Source organism: Anticarsia gemmatalis, chromosome 26 (assembly GCF_050436995.1).
Source record: "Anticarsia gemmatalis isolate Benzon Research Colony breed Stoneville strain chromosome 26, ilAntGemm2 primary, whole genome shotgun sequence".
Classification (NCBI taxonomy): Eukaryota; Metazoa; Arthropoda; class Insecta; order Lepidoptera; family Erebidae; genus Anticarsia; species Anticarsia gemmatalis.
Window position 1 is genome coordinate 8,130,478 of NC_134770.1, and position 21,339 is coordinate 8,151,816.

General features: G+C 34.6%; 1 protein-coding gene across 9 annotated transcripts in view; it reads right to left on the minus strand.

Moving 5' to 3' along the window:
* The window catches only part of nrm (neuromusculin), a 486,168-nt gene that overhangs the window by 44,732 nt on the left and 420,097 nt on the right, over window positions 1-21,339 (minus strand). For all 9 annotated transcript variants that reach the window (XM_076131475.1, XM_076131476.1, XM_076131472.1 and 6 more), the window contains exon 6: window positions 11,195-11,344. In XM_076131475.1, the coding sequence (XP_075987590.1) occupies window positions 11,195-11,344 (150 nt within the window). The remainder of the gene's footprint in view (window positions 1-11,194; window positions 11,345-21,339) is intronic.

A 21,339-nucleotide genomic window follows, 5' to 3' on the forward strand; every position in this document is an offset into this window, starting at 1 on the left:
TTTGAAGAAAATACTCAATTATGATCTATTTATTGGTGGTAGTGAAGTCATATCCGCCTTAGAGCAGTTTAATTCTGGGCTGTTGACCAATATACTATTAAAAAGATATAATAAATATGTAACAAAAGGCCCGTTTCTTCAAAATTACTGATAAAAGTTGCAGTATTCCTTGTACTGCAAGCATCAATACCAAGTCATACAGAAACTCCTTCAATAAATACATCAAGCTCAAAATTCCATAAAATAACCATGCAGTCTTATCACCCTTAAACAACATGTTCCCTCTCTTTCCCTCTTACGATAAGAAACAGAGACAAGTGATACAATAACCAAAAACCGAAGACACGCAGAGATCGATCATTCGTAAGTGCGTAATATCAGAAGTAATTTCAAACATTCTATCTTTAAGAGTAAGACAAGACTAGACACGGTTGCGGGGCGTGTGCGTGGCTTATACGGGAATATGGCGGGTGTGATTCGTGGTGACTGCACGCTTGGTGCAGTGGTTAACACTGTCTGTAAGGTTTCAAACTGCCACACTGATGCGAGTTCTAAAATCTCCTAGTACAAATATCTTATTGATGAGTAAAAAGTATTCTTTCTGAGGTTGCATGTTTTTTTTTCTGGTAACTATAGTACAAGCTCTGTTTACTCGTATCAGATAAATAACTGTGCGTTGTTAAAATACACTTCTTTATGCAAGTCAGTATGTATGAAATACTCACAAAAGAATAACTTCTCATGCGACTCGCGCTCGCATTCAATAAAGATAAAACCGCACAGCTCACGCATAACAAACGTCCCGCTCCCGCTGTCCGTCTGTATAACACTTTACGCATCCAATCTCTCGACATGTGTAGTAGCTGAGTCAGCGTCAGTTTATGACCTTGCATGTCGACTATAGGGTCATATAAGATGGTCGTTGGGACTCAAGTTTCAATGGTATTGGCCCTTTGGGAGAAACTGGAGGGATTATTTAGATTTTATTTGTGAAAAAGTTGTAGAATAGATGAAATGTGTTAAAATATCGTGTTTGGATACATTTGTGCTTAGAACTAATGATTTAAAATTTACATTTGTCAAGGTGTGGAAAAAATATTGTTGGTAACGAAACTTTGGGTTCGATTTTTGGGTCAGGTCTTTCTATTTCCACTGGAATATTTTCAAAGGAAGTCTTAGTTACGTGTTCGGTATAAATTCTATTATATTTAGTCACAAAATTTTACTACATGGGCAAAAAATACTGCGTCAAAATGTGTATGAATTTAAGTCACATCTTCAATATTTATATTTTATATATATTTTCAACCCGTTTCAGTATCATTGCAGTGCAAGAGTCTCTTCTCGAACAAGAGAGGGATTAGACTTTGAGTCCACTATTCTGCTCAAGCGGGTTGGAAACTTTGCATGTCCTCAAGAAATATGAAACAATATCACGAAAAACAATTCCAACCAAAGCAAGCCCACGTACCAAACCTATACCGAAACCCAATTTTCGTCACTCTAACGAAAGCAAATTACCCCACCCCCTAATAAGGTATTAATTACAGAACCTTTCAGCTTCGTCAAAAGGTGATTTTTTCGTTCAATTACTATACATTATGTGTAATATTGGTGATCAGAGTCAATCAGGTGGACGGTAATGGCCTAGAGGGGGGAGGAGGGGGGGTCGTATTACTTTGATATTTATTACGAAAATTGGACATGATTCTTTGTGTTATTAGTGAGAAGATATTTTGTTGCTTTTATGTATATGTCTTATGTGAGTGGTTTCGTGGTGACAGAGGTTGTTTATGTAGTGTCTAGAAATTGAGTTTGATTCTCGGATAAAGTATTGTTTTTGGGGGTGTTTTACAAAATATGGCTTATAGTGGTTGGTATTTTTGGTGTTTAACGGAATTATGATTTGGTTTACAACAAATTTAGAAATTATTTTGTGCTTTCAACGGTAAAAAAAAATAGAAGAATTTTGTTTAAGCATTCTGCAAATAGGACTAGTAGTTTCTGAAATTGGATAATAATACCCACTTTTAATTAATCCTTTGTCTAACTCAGGAATCGAATTAACCGAAAACGTCATGACCGTTTTACAAACAAATATTTTTCGCCGTTAAACTAATAAGTTTGGTGAGTTATATATAATAATTATATATAAGTGAGGTAGTTAATAGATTAAGGTAAATTGCAAAAGTACAATAAACAAATAAATAAACGCATAACATTCTTAAAGGACATATTACAGCGTAACTTGGTTTCGAACACAAAACCTTACTCTCCAAAATTTTACTACGCTATTCGACATAATTACAGAAATAATTCCTGGAATAATGAAACTCTCCAATATTGGCGATGAAAAAGGAAAAGAAGTCCATTACAGGGACGACAAATTGGTGTGTATTAGGACTTAATTCATTTATCCTTTCACCTACGTATATTATGTTGCTGTAAATGACGACAATTGGAGTTTATAGGAACGTCCCGATTTATTTATATTTGAGATATTTTCTACTGCAATTCCTGCTACGTTGACAAATATGAATACTTTTATTGATACTAGTTTTCTTTAGAAGTAGATGGAGATGCTAGCAACACGGGCCATTAAGCAGATATTAAAATTACTATTGCAATGATCAAGTTTCGTACCTTGTGCACCTATTTTTTATAAGTTCAAAAGATAAGCTAATTTTGAATGTTAAACAATGAAAGGTTTGAGTTAAAGTTGAGTTAAGTTAAAACTGCACGTTTGGCGCAGTGGTTTAAGCGGTCACCTCGCCACAACAACCGTAGCGCCGCGTGTGGTGGGTTCGAATCCCACCCGGGACAAATCTTTGTGTGATGAGCACGAGTATTTGTTCCTGGATGTCAATTTATCTATATAAGTATGTATTTAGAAGTATATAAGTATGTTTATCAGTTATTTGGTTACCATAGTACAAGCTTTGCTTAGTTTGGAATCAAATGACCGTGTGTGAGTTGTCCAATGATATTTATTTAAATATTAAGTGAACGCAGTTTTATCTGTAAGTAATTCAATACCTTTGGGGTACGCATGACGTCATTATTTCTTTGTTCAATTTATATCCACTTAGTAATTACTCTATATTCCTTAGTCAATGATCTATCAGCGACATACACAAGCACACATAGTGTCCAGTCTCGGCGAGATGATATCGACCCTCGATATTGCAAGGTGGTAAAATTCTCGACCCCATTTCTCCTAGTGATGGGCTAGAGTCGATAGGTGAAGTGATTTATCGAATTTTTTTATAGACGTAGACCTTTTGTTTTCATCATTAATCAAATTGTCATTAAACGAAACTCTAGACAAATCAACATCCTAAATTCTGTTTTTTCAAGGTTTACTGTCCCACTGGTAGAGATTAGGCCTTTAGCCCACTGGGATGTCGAAATTCGGATCCTCGGATCAAATAAGGGTCTAATATAATGTTTCAGTCTGTAATGATTTTAATTTTCTTCATTACTTATGAAAAAATGATATAACATGAGCATTTTGGATTTAACCTTTTAAGTGTACAATTTTCATAACTATTATTTAACACAGTAAACTACTCTATTGTGTTTGCTCACAATCCTCTAATATTTAAATCTGGGGGCACGGAAGTGCCCCCGCAAGTCGAGCAAAAAAAAAGCGGCACGGCCGTAACATCCTTTTCTCGAAGCGATTCGGGCTATTTTTGACACCCCTATAATTTCGTTGTGGATAAAACAAGAAGCCTGGTTTTTCAGCAACTAATTAGTCATTGTATAAACACGGTATATTTAAAATTTCTGTCAATTTGAACCAGTAGTTTAAGAATGACAACTTGTTAAAATTTTGAATTTTGTCACTCACTGATTCACTGATTCACTGACTCACCGATCATCAAAAGTCTAAGGTACTTCTAGCAGACTTAGAAGCTTAAAATTTAAAATACAAATAGGGTTTAGTGTCTTAATCATGGGAAAAATGTAATATTTTCTAATTTCGGTCCAGTTTTCTAAATACACCAACTGCAACAATAACTTTGTAATCCTATATAAATGTATAAGATTACAAGGTTACGTTTGCAGTTAATGAATTATTATTACTGTAGAAAATAAAATAAATAGGTGGAAATAGGTATCTACTATATGAAGCATAACAGGAGGGGGTATAGGGTGGGTAAGGGTGTTTAGCCCATGAAACTGAACAACATTTCCATAGGAAAATATGTTGAATTATGAAAAAAACGTCTTTCCATACAAATTGGACTTATGTTCGCTCTATAAAAAGAAGTGAGATGCCATCAAAAACATTCTGTAAAAACCTCAAGTCTCGCCGTAAAAAGTTGTGAGATCTATATAATACCAAGTCGATTAATCTATTTAGTCTCTACTTAAAGGACCTTCTGTCTTAAGTTATTACGTATGTTTTATCATGCCTATTTTAAATCGACTTGGTCATCGCAAGAAAACACAAATTCGCCATTAACATTTCAGGAGCATTAACTTCTCGTCGTGCTGTGTAGTGTGATACATACTAATAATTAAATCATGCGATGGCCAGGTCGGTCTATTTGTTTTAAAGGTATTTTTTTTAAATTGGCATGATAATAACATACGTAATAACTTAAGACAGAAGGTCCTTTAAGTAGAGACTAAATAGATTAATCGACTTGGTATTATATAGATCTCACAACTTTTTACGGCGAGACTTGAGGATTTTACAGAATGTTTTTGATGTTGCATTAACATCTCACTATCACTACTAAGTAACTTAAGTAACAAATAATCTGTGGATCTAATAACTGGGCCACTGGGCTCACTGGGGTCACTGGGGTCAGTCTGACGAAGGCTCGACAGAGGACTATGACGTCACTCTGTGGTCAGGCGTACCACGGAAATTTACTTAGTTTAATTATTATGGATAGTGATTTATCTTAGACAACGACCTCCATTGTATTTCACCTTGGAAAGAAAGATTTTGTAGAGTTTACTATTTGTAAAATATACAGGGTGTAAAAGACAGCCTACCGAAAACGAAAAAAAAATGATTCTAGACACGATTCTGGTGCTTATGGCGCTGAAAATTTTCATCGCTTTTTTCTTGATTTTTCCGAATTTTTATGCGTTTTTTTTTAATTTTTTTGGTATTATTTCGTTAATACTACACATTGCAACATGAATATGAAAAAAAATCCGCCATATTACTGTTTTTCACAAAAAACAGCAATGGATTAAAACAACGTATAAATTTGCTATCAGCTGTTCGGCCAACGACACCGCGCCGGCGGCGGCCGCGACTTTCGACGTCACGCCGCGTACCTACGCGCGCCACACAGATACGATTACACACACAGCCGTCAGCCTCACACTCACTAGTATGCAGCGTTACTGAGTATTTGTTCTATGTTAAAAATGAAAATGACATAATTATCCCGCTCTCCGATAAAAAATACATTCATAAGATTTAAAATGTGTGATATCTTATTATTACACGTACAAATACATACAGAACGACAAAAAATCCTATTGATATTCTTTAGCGCTATAAAAATCTCTAATAAACAATTTAACATGTAGGTATTGTCGCTTTGTTCCATTTGTTCTTGCAAAATTTTATTCGATATTTACACGCTCATTCATACTTCATACAAGCGCGGTGCGACTCGAAAAGTAGATGGCCGTACTGACGCGTGACGCCGCGACCGCGCGTGGATGTTACATAGATGGGATACGGCAAAATGGATGCTAAGCAATTCTCCGGGGATTATGAATTATGATAAGTTAGTTTCTCTGATAAGAATATTAATGGATATTGATTGTTATCATTGTTATGTACCTACATTTTTATGGTTTAATTAAATAAACGTTTCGTGTTTATTTTATTTACTTTAATCTGATTTTATGTTATAAATATCAAAGTATTTTAAACTTACATCAATAATGTTTGTAATGTTATTTGGTATTTGAATAAAACTACAATGCAACGAGTAACAACTGTGACAAGTAAAAATAGTAATGCCACATCAATATTTTATTGAATCTAATCTCTCGCTGGGATCCTAACTCGTCGCTCGTCACCAAATCGGCGGCGCGCGCGCGGACGGCGCGGAGGGAGCGGGTGGCGCGGGCGAGGGGCGGCGCGAGTGAGCGGAGATGCGCCGGCGGCTCTCTTTGATTAATAGTTCGAGCAATTCGCTCGCGGAAGACGGAAGCTCTTCACCGGTGTCGTTCGTTATGTCCTATTCGTCGTGTCGTGTGTGAACTGTTGTTTATTATTACTTGTTATTGTTCCGGTTTTGAGTTGTTAGTGTTTTTATTGTTATTGTTTTCGAAGTGCAGTTGTGTTCGTAAATAGGAAGAAATGTTGATGTGTTATGTATGGTGAACCACGTGGAAGTGCACGGCGTGATCTGCACCTGTATGTCCGGATCCAAAGGTACTCAAACTCTCGCCATACACCAAGTAATTGCGTGTTGATAGACATTGATAACAATTTGTTTTAGCACTTTCTTATTATTGGTTACATTTTGCTATTATTGTTTGATTTCACGTAAGCCAAGTAGGTACCTACCTACTTACAATTTTACTATGAGCTATTGTAACATACGGGCCTACTTACGATACCATAAACGATACATAAGATTGTTATCTAATGATAGCGTTGCATACTAGTGAGCGCATAGACGTGGTGGTACGCGTACGTACCTACGACGCGTCGCGACATGTCGTCGCTCAGCGCGCCGCCGCCGCCAGAAATCTCGTAGGCATGCGCGGAGATACATCGCGTTGTTCACTATACATTGAACGCTCAAAAATGACTAACTCGGGAACCAATCATTTCCGAGAAATATCGTTGGAGTAAATTTCGCCCATACAGTGTCACAAACTTACCAGTAAAGTTTTCGGTTAGCTGTCATTTACACCCTGTATATATATATATATATAACTTATATTATTTTGGGCATCTACAAATTAACCAAATATAAACATAATATCACGCCTTTTTCCCACCAGGGTAGGCATAGACCAAAGAATGGCTTGAAAAGTCATTTTAAAACTAAAAAGCAGATTCATAAAAAAATTAAACACATTTTTGCACTAACCAGAATTTAACCAGGATCTCCACGATCCACTACACATACTAAGTCTCTAACTACGTAGAAAAAAAACGTATAAGTATGTAATTAAAAATTTATTCTCACATTATCGACAAAATGCTCCCATCACTACATTACACTATCTTGCCACTTATTAGGTATATGTAGTCTCAATTTATCGGGTAGGCTAGGAAAATTGGCCGGCAGTGTACCGCCCAAGTTAGTTAAGTGATGGCTCAATGCTTATGTAAAATGTAGTCTGGAGTTTAAAGTAATTGTTTTAAGGGAGGTTTAGGCTTTAGGGGGTGGATATTTAAGTAATGCTTGCAAAGTAATTGTAAATTGTTTATAGTATTATGTAGTATATATTTTGATATAAACTTTGGTAATTTATGAAAATAACTGGCATCGTTTGAATAACTTTTTTTTAAAGGTTTTGGGAGTTCAATTGGTTTTATTTTGATCAGTAATATCATTTTTATTCTACTCTTGACTAGTCCCACTGCTGGGCAAGGGACTCCTCCGTAAAGAGAGGGTGTTTATATCCTTAAACAACAGGAAAAATGTAATTTGAAAGAAGAATTTTTCAACATATTTAGTAATATAAGAATAAACAAGCGGACAACGAATTAAACCCAAACCCGACCGAATCACAGATTTTATGTATTTATACCTTACTAAGAAGTCAATTATTCGTATCAACTTTCAAGCACTTAAATACCTTAAAACAAAAAATATATATAAAAATCAAAGTAGCGTACAAGAATAAAAAAATAATTAATTTTCAATATCCATTAAATCCTTCATACATAACATATTGTACAGATGACACTTTCAAAATAGTTTCAGTTCAAAATCTTGTATCTTAAAGTTAACCAATAAACTGAAGTTTGCCGAGAGCCTAATATAGAGAGGGTGGCATCCCTTCCTATCCAATAACACTGTATTAGCCAATAAATTGACAATTAATAAACAAGTTTTGATGGGAATAGGGTTGACACTTTATTGCAGGGTATTTTTGTGCAATTTTTTTTGTATGAAGTAAATTATTTAGCAATTTTTGTAATGATTTATTTTCTTGTTTAATGTAAATAACACTACAAACATAATATAACACATATTGCACAAGAAGGTGTGTAGGCAGTGGTGTATGAAATACACCAAACGATTTGTCTTTAAGAAAATTAGTCCCATGTAATAGGGGACGAGTCTACTGCCATTGCACGACACCGAACAAAACGAGATATTTATATTCTAATATTAATTAAAAAAAGACCAATAGTACTTTGCCCGACCCAGGAATCGAACCAACAGCGCCACAGAGGCAGCCATGTAATAAGTTTACAATAATAAGAATTTAATTATGTATAACACAGCGCCTTTTTTCTCATCAATGGGTAGGCAGAAGTGCTTCAATACACCCACATTACACCATGTATGTATGTTAATCAGTCCCATGCAAATGAAGGTAATTTTATTGTAATCTACCATCCACAGCTGAGCACATACGAGTTCGATTATTGAGATGGGCAAAATAATGTACAGTTCTAGAGAGATTCTGTTTTGAATCTCAAGAGCTTTTCAACAATTATTGGAAGTTTGGTCAGCTAAATTAGCATAATTTTGTGATTGACTGACTTATTTTATTTCCTACGGTAGTTGAGCCCTTAAAAAGAGTTCATTTCTGAGTGTTTTAAGTCCATTCTACGCATGGGTCCAAGGTTCGAACTCAAAATCAATTAGAACAAACCATTGAATTAACGAGATTATGTGTTTATCACGTAATCTTACGGTGAAAGGAAACGCTGTGATAATACCCTGTATAGCTGAAAGCTCTTTAAGACGTATGAAAACTCCTCAACCCGCACTTGGTAATAGTGGTGAACGCAAGGCGTTACGTCTCTTTCATACTGGGACCAGGACCAACATTGAAACTCTAATGGATTTTTGATTAACTTATATGACCTAGTACAATATCAAGTGTGTGTCTACTATCTAATTATAATTACTTCCTATGCACCTTCATTTTACAAAAATATAATCCTAGCAGTCTTGTCAGCCCTAGTCTCAACCAAACTTTGGTCATTGGACAACTGGATTCGGTTGTGGGTCCAAACCGTTTGTCCCTTTGATTCCAAGGGTCTAGAACTTTGTTATATGTCCGAGACCATACGAAACTTATACTCATGTCGTTCGCAAGTAATTTTAACAAGAGGGTCTCAAATTGGTCAGTCTGGTATTAGTTATTTGATGTTTATTGATGGGTTCAATAAATGATACTTTAGTTCTATAGGATAAGTAGATTCAGACTCTAATTTTGATTGCTGAAGCATTTCTTGAGATAAGGATTATCAGTGTGCTAAATATAGATAAAACCTTCTCTGCGTAAAAAAGGACTGTTTTTTTTAGTTTTTTTAAATATTCTTACAAACGAAAATGTTAATAATATTGTTATTTAAGTTATTTATTCTATCACTGTGTAAAGGCCTTCTTCCGGAAGAAAGAGGAGTTACCCTTAAAAACTACTACGAAGCTTAAGTTTAAGAACTTTACAGTCTCCGAAGCGCTGTTTAAAAACCTCCGAGACATGCACGATTTTGTCACGACGTTTTCATTTACTGTTATAACAAGTAATAATTATATCTTATACATACATAAGAAGATTTAAAAAAAATGTTTGTCAACTAAAACCTATTTCTTAGATTCAAGTCTTTAAAGATTCTTCAATAAATTCTACTCCGTCAAAACTTAGTATCAATTCAAAAATTTTTCAAAAAGCCCCGCCTTGTTCGTATAATTGAGATCATTAATAAAATGGTATCAGCAGACTTAATGAAAATTTATTCGCTCACAAAATTAAACATGAAAAAGTCACCGAATTTTACGGCTGGGATTACGGCACTGAGTTGAAGTTTCTATGTAAGAGGGACTGTAGATTATACGAGATTTTAAACATTCACTTTTTCTATTAAATTGTCTTCTTTAAACATTAATTAATGTATTAGGTTCGGGTAAATAGAGTACGATATTATCTTGTAAAATGTAAATTAATCTATTAGGTTCAAAAGTGCTGAATTAAGAGTGGCAAGTGTAGCGTGATTCTGGGTTCGATTGCCCAATCAGACATTTCAGACCAACATTTTTGTTGCAATATTTGCAGCAGAGAAATACTGAACAATCGTTTTTTTTCTTGCACCCAACTTATAAACGGAGGTTCTGGCTTGAACTATATAAACTATACTCTTTCCTCTTTCTTTTCTATCAATATCTGCGATTTCCCAAAAACAACCTATCCAATTTCCATAGGACATGCGAAAAGAAACAACATTCCAGAGGATATTTTTGAATAGATTATTTAAATACTTTTTTCAAGTAAATCATGTCACAAATTGTGCAGTCTCCTTTACGGTTGTAGATAGAAAGTTTTCTCTTAAGGGACTTTGTCTGTTCATGCCCGATACGTTTGGGGTAACTTGCCAAATGTATGTTTTAATCAATTCTACCCACTCTCCCAGTGTTCTCAAGTATGGGGTAATTAATAAAATACCCCTTTTTTGGGGTAATGTGTTTGTTTATGGTAATACTTTTGGGGATTGTTAAGTATGAGTTATTTTTGGAGGTAATTAGAAAAGGTTTTTGTTATTGTTAAGTTATGAGATTTTGTTGTATATTTGTATGAACAATATGAATGAATGATATACGTGTGGTTTACCAACACGTATCCCACGCAAATGTTAGAAGTATTAGCTATGTTATTTATACATTTATTTAAAACGGCTTTGAACTCTAACTAAAACGTGTACTACCTACACAGTCATCACTATCTAATACTTACAAACATGATATCGTTGATTAACGATAGTCCCACGTAATTAGGGGCCATAGTCTATTTCCATTTACAGGGTTTGTTTCCAAACCCCGGTACAAATTAGAAAATATTGATAGTAATTTGCTCGACCCGAGAATCAAACCCGAGTTGTAATCAGCAGTCGAATACATCATCGACCGCGCCACAGAGTCATTTAAACGCGTTTCTTCTGTTACATATGGATACGCTACCGACCACGTCATAGACACAGTCAAGTCGTTAAAACGTTACTTCTGGTACATACCTCGTACATCCAGTTTGATCTTTTTCACAATATCAGCATCAAGTGCTGCTGAAGACACGACGCAGGTCAGCTCTCCCCCCAGCTCCTCCCTCGTCACCGTGAGGGGTAGCACCCGGGTTATCGTTATGTTATCCGGGGTTATTGTTTCACCTGGAACAAGGAAAATATTTAAGGTTAGTTATGAGTGTTTTTTGTGATAGAACTATTGTTTAAGTTTTGTCTTGAAGAGAATGTGCGGTTTAAATTAAGGCTTTATGTCAATGAAAGTTTAAGTACATTAATATGGCATATTTTTGGAATTCAACGGATATGTGGTATTACAATAAAATTGTTTAACAACTGTTTTATATCCTTAAAGATTGAATGCAAGAATATTCAATACCAATCCAACTGTAGTGAATAATATTTAGATATAGATTTTTTAAAGACTTACATGATCTTTAAAATACCACTGAAAATTATTTGAAATGGCATATTGACGACAAAGTGGTTTACTTTGGTTAAAAACAGTATTTCTTTACTTTAAGGACTATTTCCCTTTGATCTATAAAAACAAATTGTTTCCCGACAGGTACGAACAAAAAGGGTACCTACGTAGACCGGAAAAAAAATACAAAAATTAAAAAATATATATCTGGTATCGTAGGCAACAGCCCAGTGTGTGATCGAGGTGGGCATAGCAATAAATCTTTGCCCAGTGGTCGGTCCTACATACATTTTAAACTACCCGACGTTTTATGGGCATTTTTAAATGAAAAATTTTGTATTTTTCGTATCCGATGTACAATTTGTATCGGTTACGCGTTTGATTGGAGCGTGTAGGGATTTTTCAGGGTTTAATTGTATTACAAAAAAAAAACTTTTTTTGGGAATGAATTAGGCTGTTTGGCATAGCTGTTTTTTCTTTTTTTAAGATAACTCCCGCACTAAGAATTATTCCTTGTGGGAATTGAATCCACAACCTCCCGACGCAATGGTAGCCTCGTGGCGACTTAAACCACTACGCCACGGAAGTAATTCGTTCAAATCAATGATTGCTTTATACCTAATTGCAAATTCGTCTGTGTGACACTTTCAAAGGTAAATCACTAAACCTTTTGTTTTTTTTTATTGTAATGAACCGTATCACACATTGGCGTGACTATCTTATATTTTTTTATTTTGACCTGTGGCTAACTAAATATGGAAAAAAGTTTGTACTCGTGAAGGACTTTGGAATTCAAGAAGTAAAAATAAAAATGTTTTAGTTTTGTTCAGTTTCTTTTTTTAGATAAAGTAATGTTGTTAAACTCGGCTTAATACTAAGGAATATGTATTAAATCATTATAATAGTCTTCAAAACTGAACAGTAACATAAGCTAAAATGTTAGATAATGATTTGTAAACGGTTTTCGCTGAGTTTCTAAACACATTGGAAATGCTGACATACTGCTAACTGAAGATTTAGATAATCGTTTGTTTAAACATCTTGATTATGTTAGATAGACTGAAAATGTAGACTGATTAATGTACCATAATATTATTACATTAAAACATAACTTTACATTCATATGATATTATACTAAACTAATAAACAAAAAAGAAAATATTTACAATTATAAAAAATTGAAATTGCGTAGTAAAAAATAAACAATAAGTTAAATATAATTATTAATCTATTTATGTATTTGATATCTGTTACCCATTTGTAACTAGAAATAAATACAAAAGTCTATCGGTTTGCTTTTAAGGGTAAATTACTTAACAGATTTTGATGTAATTTAGTATGAAAAAAGTTGTTGGATTCTAACAGAGTATACGCAAGTGGAGCCGTGTGGGGTAGCTAGATTAAATATTATAATAATATTTTGTAAGGATGTTTGTGTGTACGTGCGTTTGTTATTTTTTCTGCAGAGACAATGGAACAGAATTTGGTACTTATGTAGTTTATTACCTAGATTATACGAATAAGATATTTATATCGTGTAGTCTTTACGTGCGGATAAAGTCGTAGGTAAGAATTAATTTATTTACCGTTTACCCATTACCTAATAAAGTGCTTACGCTATTACCCTAAAAACAAAAAACAACCCTTATTTCAAGTCCCATACGTCATTTTGATAGATACCACTCGTATTTTAACCCTGTATTGATACGGGTACAAAAGGCCCCGTTTATCACATCAAATGGGAAGGTATTTGGTAACCAGTGGGGGTTGTAACGTGATTTCCCAAAGAAAATACCTCGTGATTGTGTTTTATAAGAAATATTACAAATACGATATTTTTTTATTTATTTTTATACGATTCTTGTCTGTGTTCGGGTCGGATTTCGATTTGAATGCTGAATTGTAGTTTCAGGAGTTACAGTCAACTGTGTCCTGAATTTCAGTTTCAGTTTAAAAGTGTTTGAGTTTCAAGATTTTTTGTTTCTAGAGCAAAAGTATTTTGACAAATAGTTTAATACAATTGGCTTTTATTTATACTTTTATCATAGAAGTTTTACATAAAAAACTGGAAATAATAAAACACTGGTAAATATTATTAAAACGTAGATTCATGATAAATATAGCAGTTATTTGTACATTAATTAGTAATTTAATTTGATCAAGTACTCAAAAAAAGTTTAATTTTGCAAAAAGAAAAAATTTTCAAAGTTACGATCCGAATTGAAATCTGTCCGTCTGTCTGTCTCTTACGTTTACACCGCCTAACCACTGTATCAAAAATAATATTGACTTTCCTACTCTATATAAGTTACTAAAACAGTTTCTATAAGATTAACAAACATACAAATTCCACTTAAATACAATCGGAACCAAAACAAAAGGCTTCAAAAACCTAATATTGAAAGGTATAATACATATTTCATGAGAACGGTTCAACAGCTGCGGAGTTTTACACTTGATCAACATTCACCTGTTAGGGCTATACGGAACCATAGTCAAGGAAATATTGAGAAAAATATGCAATTTTAAATATTTAGAAGATTATTGCTATATGTAAATGTAATTTTTGATTTAACGGAGAAATTCACGAAGTTTTGGGTTTTGATTCCCATGTTGGGAAATATGTATAGGTTTATAATTACAAAGCTTAGTAGGTTCCGGGCTTATGTTTATGCTAGTTATTTACTTATTTAAGTTGTTTAGTCAATGCAACTTTCATTTGCGATGTCTGAGGTTTGATTCCCATGCTGGGAATTTTATATATTTTGGTTTTTCACAATTAACACGTTTCTGAAAATCATCAAAATCAAACTAAATTGTAAGCTTGTCTATATTTTTCTTCTCATTAATTTTACATATTTATATAATCATCACATTTACTACAAGAAAATAACTACCCTTAAACTACTTTTCAATACACTTTACAAACTACATTTAAAGTAACCAATAGTTAAACTAAACTCGTCCCAACCCTACTTGAAATCAGATTAGATCTCATCTTATTTATTCCCGTTAATTTGACGAACATTCACAATGTATTTGCTTTTAATCTCGGACCCTACTTTGATTCTACGGGTCTATCAATTCAAATGTGGTCACATTTATATAAATTGAGGAATTCCTTTGAACATTTAGCACTCAATTTCATTGATTTATCGGGTACATAAATTGATCGCATTACTGTTCCACTATTAGGTAACAATATTTTTAGGGATGAGGAAAGGGTTAGGCCTTTAGCCACGCTGTCTAAGTGCGGGTATGGGATTGGACATTGCTTCAATAAATTAATTTAATTCATTGCTGTCGTATTGCTGGGCAAAGATCTACTACCCGAATGAGAAATAGGTTATGTTTTAAATCCTCAATGCTTGTCAGATGCAGGTTTAGAAATTTGTATTCCTTCAAGGGCAAAATGATATAATATAAAAAAAATGTTGTCTGCCTGTCCGTGTTTTGTAATCTTATCTCTGAAAAAAACTGGGCTTATTCTGACAGGGTACTTTTCTTGCATAACATACATAACATAACGATAGTAAAAAAGTTATTCATATCATTATTTCAAGAAGAAAATCGAGTTATTTTAGGCAGAGCCGTCAGTTCATATTATAATTCCCATCATAATTTTGTATAAAAGGTCTCTAACTGAAAACACATCAAAATCCTTTTACATCACTTCAACAAACTTGCACAAACACAATAAAATACCACATACCCTTACATCCCCATTTACCCTACTTCCGGGGTAATAGACAAACATTCGATCACCATCGAACGTTCATTACTCACGAATTGTACACAACTCTCAATTACCCGCCGAAAGCGCCTATTAATTCGGGTTGCCTACTATAAATTCTCGTTACCCCAAATAGTGTAGGGTTTTCCCTTTTTTTTAATGTCTGTGGTTTTTGCGGAAATTGGATTTTTTTGGTAATGGTGATAAATTCATTAATTGTTGTTAGTTTGATGATTGTGGGGCAATGTTTGACCCCAATTTGTCTGATATAGGTCAAATACGCCAAATTTTTGAGTGATGTTTTGGATTCATGGAGTATGAATTTTGAGAAAGGTTTTTAGGTTTAGGGCGTCTGCAGTCAAACATGAGGGTTGATAAATAATTTGTACTGTCAACGTCTTGGCATTATTTCATATTAAATTTCTTTTCTCTTTTTTAAATACGTGGTCTCTGCCTAACCTCAGGGAAAAAGACGAAATTTCATGTATGTATGTAATTTCATTTTCACAAACCGGAATTTTAGCTTGAAGCTAATGGAGAAAAAACATGTTTCTTGTATATACGCAAAAGTTACTTTTCTGTAAAATTATAACAGTGAAAAATATGTAACATTCTAAACTTGATTTTACTTTCCTTGTATTCTTCCTAAAACTATTCTTAAAATCCAAGGTACATAAACTACTACATACATATGACCCTAGCAAAGACACAGAAACCCTTTTCCGTTTGTACGTACATATAGACTGTATGTATATAAGTTACGTCACGACTCACTGAAGCGAACACTAGTATTGGACAATCGTATACTGTATGAAACAATTCGAACAGGTGTATTCAAGGTTTTATAAGAAAGTACAAGCCGGAGCTGCGTGTTGTGGATTCGGATCCCACCTGGGACAAATATTTGTGCTATGGGAAGGAATATTTATATATGACCTGAGCTTGGTTGTTAATTTATATGTATAAGTATTTATTTAGAAGTATATAAGTATGTTTATCAGTTATTTGGTTACCGTACTACAAGCTTTGCCTAGTTTGGTATCAAATGATCGTGTGTGAGTTGACTAATAATAGTATTTATAATTATTTAGATACGTTTAAAATTCAGCATGGAATCAATTAAAAACTATTATAATATATGTTCTAAATATTAATGAAAGTTGGTTCTAAATCGCAATGAAGAAAAATAAATTGAAGAACTGAGTTAAAATGAAAGCTACTTTAAAAAAATATCAATCCTTACGAAAATTAAAGTGGAAGTGACTTGGACTTTGCAGGAAACTTTGGACTTTTAGTGAGTGTCCTAGTACGAATAATGTAGAAATTATTTCCTTATATATTATATTGGTAATTATCATATAGGCAGTCGCTCCATGTAAAACACTGATATTCAGCTGCATCCGGTGAGACTAGAAGCCAACTCCATCATAGTTTGGAAGAAAGGCTAAGCCATGATATTGGTATTTATTATTTAACTTGTACGTCAGTAGGTAGTTAAATACTGCAATTAATGTACACATAAGAAAGTGTCTTACCTAACTTCACAATCAAACCCCAAATCACTCCAAGACCACGTTTTTATATACTTTATAAGCAAAAATAAATCCTCAAGACTTCCATAATCCGTAATAAAAATGCTAATTTTCGGACAGAATGAAATTAAACGTTACGTTCAAGATAATCTTGTGGCACATTTGATATATTACTGTAATATTATTTATGTACCAAAAGAAATTAGTTTATAAACGCTTTTTATACTGAAAATGGCGGCATTACAGACTGAGATAATGATAAGATTATTTTGCGCTCACTGGTAAATGATCTGTAAGTTAAGCAACTCCGGCGCGGTCATTTCGTAGATGGGTGACCGCGTTATGGTAATTAAACAGAATGGCTCCATGCTTTGTAGGCACGCAATTTGGCCCCGGTTGCTGTCAATAAAGATATCAGTCGCTAAGCTACGTCCAAGGGCTTTCTATCGGCTTAAACAACTTCTACTTTAGCTTGACCACTTACAATAAAATAAAATGCCCAGGAATCGAACTCGAGACCTCATGATCCGACACACTACCAACAGCGCCACAGAAGCAGTCCAACATTTTAAACCAAAACTTCTAAATTTCCGTATCACACAACTAAAACTCAAAAATATTTTTTATACTTCTTGCTTCCCTTTCTCATAAGGCTCTCAAACAAAAAGTGTCCTGAGACCTTTTCCACCGTTTAAACGGAGTCAGGGTTGTAAGTAGCAAGTTTTGTGAAAGTATTCTGATTGATTCTCCTTTATTTTTCACTTGCATGGTTATTCTTGAGCGGTGAAGCGTTCGCCGTGTTTTGTAGCCAAGTAACGTGAAATTGAAGGGATTTTTTCACTTGTATTAAGTTTTTGAAGAATAAATAAGTTATTGAGAGACTATGGATATAAACAAAGCCGCGGGTTCAACCTGTACAGACGTGTTATTAATGTCATCCAAAGTGGCGATGCTGCAAATTATTTTTAACAATTTGACTGCGTGGCGCCGTGGCTAAGGTTTCCACGGAGGTCGTGGCATTGATTCCCACACGGAACATTTATTTGTGCGATCCACAAAAGTTGTATCTGGTCTGTACTTTATGGATGTTGTTAGAAATAAATAAATTTGTTTAAAAACGAGAGACACATCCAGGTCCCACTGCTGGGCAAGGGTCTCTTCCTTTAATGAGGGAGGAGTCAGGTAAGCCTTGAGTCCACCACGCTCGCCAATAACAGGTTGGGGACTTTGCTTACTCTTAGGGATGCAAGGTTTCATCACGATGTTTTCCTACACCGTTGGAACAAGTGACAATTATTTTTAATACACATATCGTGTGCCTCGGGTTCAAACCATCGATTACTTGCGTGGGAGATGCCAACTTAAACCACTTTGCTATCACAGCTTACATTATGCTAGTACATTAATGGGTTAACTTTATTTTATTTTTAAATGGTTTAAAGTTAACTGTTCTTATAAGTCTTAAAGATAAAATATCTCCTCATATTGAGAAGTACTCAACAAGGTTATAGATAGCTGTGAACAGCGCGAGCGTTAGCACTTAGTGTGTAATTGTGTTGGTCTGAAGCGGCTTTGTCACTAGATTCCTGCGGTAATACAAGTGTGGGGATGTGGGCTAAGGCATGGGAGGTAGCGGGTTTGAAACTCGATCCGGTAATACACGAAACCCGCTGACATTTCCCGGTTTAATGGCAGTGACGGGTCGTTAGGTTTAGTGGGTGGCTAATTGTATAAAAAAAATGGACTATCTTTAAACGGTAATGGAAAATATCCCAATAAAGCTGTGCTTGACTGTTAGTACATTTCTAATTTCGAAAGGTAGCTCATGCCTAGAAATTGAAATCTAATGAGTATACTTAATTCCCTATGGCGGCTAGACAGGAGCATATATGACTGCGCAGACTTAAGTTTGATCCCCAGGTTAAGAAATTAGTAAGAGGAGAAAGGGTTAAGGAGTTTTGTTATTTCCGTAATTACATTTTCTAACTTCTAAATAAATCTTCGAAAAAGTGTTAGTTCAAATGCTAGGGTTTCTGCTTTCTTTACTAAATACGCTATAATCTCCTCCCTTCCGCCACGCCCCACACGACAACTTGGCTAGATTTTAGCAAGCTTTAGCAAAGTTATCCGTCGTTTGTTTAGCCACAGTTATTATTGGCACGCTCTTACACTGTGTATACTGTGGTCGTCTTTACTACTCACACCATGTATACTGTGACCGCATGTTATATTGATTTTAAGAGCTATTTAAGAAGTAATAAGATCATAATCTTACTATTAGACTTATGTGATGAGCGTATAGTGTGATTACTGCTCGCGAGTTTTCAGATTCGATTCCTGAGTCGGGCGAACGACTACTGGACATTTCTAATTTATATTTAAACTAGCGGACCCGACAGACGTTGTCCTGTCTACATGTCAAAAAAACATTGTCCAGCGGAAAAAAATGTGAATCTAAACCATTCTCAGATCCTACATACACAAAAAATTGTATCAAAATCGGTCCAGTCGTTTAAGAGAAGTTCAGTGACACACACACTTACAGAAGAATTATATATATAAAGATATGCCTTGAAATTGGTAACTTCATTTAATAGCATCAACAACTGCGCCACAGAAGCAGACGCTACATGCTACCACTGAAAAAAAACTGAATTTTCTCAAATAGTCTCTTTGTCATTAGATTCAAACGACGTATTAGTAAAAACTTTGATTAAAAAACTCCATGACATTTTAATATCCGATTGCATCCAAACACTAACAAAAAGTCCCAATTTCGTCCCAAATTTCCGAATCCGTCCCAAATTGAAATACAATGCAAAAAACGAAACAAATAAACGTGCGAGAAAGAGACAGCAACACCCGAAAATTGGCTCTGATGTTAGAGCGAGATGGCACGATACAAAACGCAGCAAGTGTGAGAGAGACAGGTATATGTTTCCTTGCATACTTATATACGAATAGTTGCAAAAGTATTCTAGAGCATTGCACGGTTTAATTAGGAATTTTAATTAGTTTAATCAAAGGACACTGATTTCCCTCGTGTAGTGAAATGTTTTGGAGAATTAAATCAAATGGTTTTTGCTTTTGGGTTATAGTGTCAAGGTTGGGAATTGGATGGGTGGACGTTTGTGCTTGTTTATTTGGGAAATCCGTTATTGATAATTGTGAGAATTATGTACCAGTTTAAAAATATGTTTATGGAAATCGAATTAGGCGCAAAACTAATGAAGTAGAGGCTATTTTCCACCAGTGAAAGTGGTTAATAATTTTATAAATTGGTGGCCCTTCGCAATTATTATTCAACGTGTGTTTCGTGGTTGACCTAGTGTCAAAGTTGATCAAATCGCCCGATAGCCTTTGACATTAATTAATTAATGACTTAATGACTGCTCTATCAATTGACAATAACCAGGGGGGCTATCACGTTTCTCAGTTGTCAAACATTTGAAAGCCACTATGCTGTACATTGTTTTCTCCCTTAGATTATAGTGATGAACACGTTATGTCAAAGCAGCAATGTACTGAAAACTGACCATCAATTTGACGTACACTAGCTGTCAACTGAGATACGTGATAAGCCCGCAGGATTGGCACATACAAGGTGTTCAACCCGAAAACCACTATGCGGCCACCCATCTCCACTGTCACAAACAACGCGGACGAAGTCGCGGGCTAAGGCTAGTCTTAAATTCAATCAGACAGCAGCGTCATTCGCTACACATAACTGTTTTGATATCCGTACGTATATTAGTTTTAATTAAACACGAGGCTATGATTTCCCTTGTTGCATCCACTGTAGTAATAGTTTTGAATTTATACGCCGCTGTTTAAATATTTAGTTGACAATTCTGATATTGCATACATTAAAATATACGTACATACATAATACGACCTGTTATACCCGACGGTGTGGGCAAAGATGTATGAAATAGTTCCATGTTATTGGGGACGAGTTTATACATACAATAATCATAAAACAAGCATTCAATCAATTTGGTTCGCCGGGTATAGGTTCTAACGGTAAAATTATTTTAAAGAGTAGATTTATTGGTTCACAGCTTATATTCATATTTTATAGGTTAGTAGATGATTAGTTCCGGTCATTTGTGTTTTGAATTACCGAGAAAATGATAAGCTTATTCAAAGCTAAATATCCATAATAGGTCCAGACGTTTAACTTTAAAGGCACAGGAGAGATTTACGCATTTATAATTAAGAATGGAGTTAGTGGCAGATCTCTTCAGAAATTGTTTTTTCAGACGTCATTCACTGCGACGAAAAAAGGTACTTACTTAATAAAAGTAGGTATGTATGCAAGTAGAGCCACGCAGTATGCAAGTTTCTAACATCATCTAGTAAAGAACTAACCTTTTCGCAAAAAACATTTAACATTAAAATGTACAGTGACCTGAATACAGAATAGTCTAAGAGTCTTAACTGTGGCTCTATT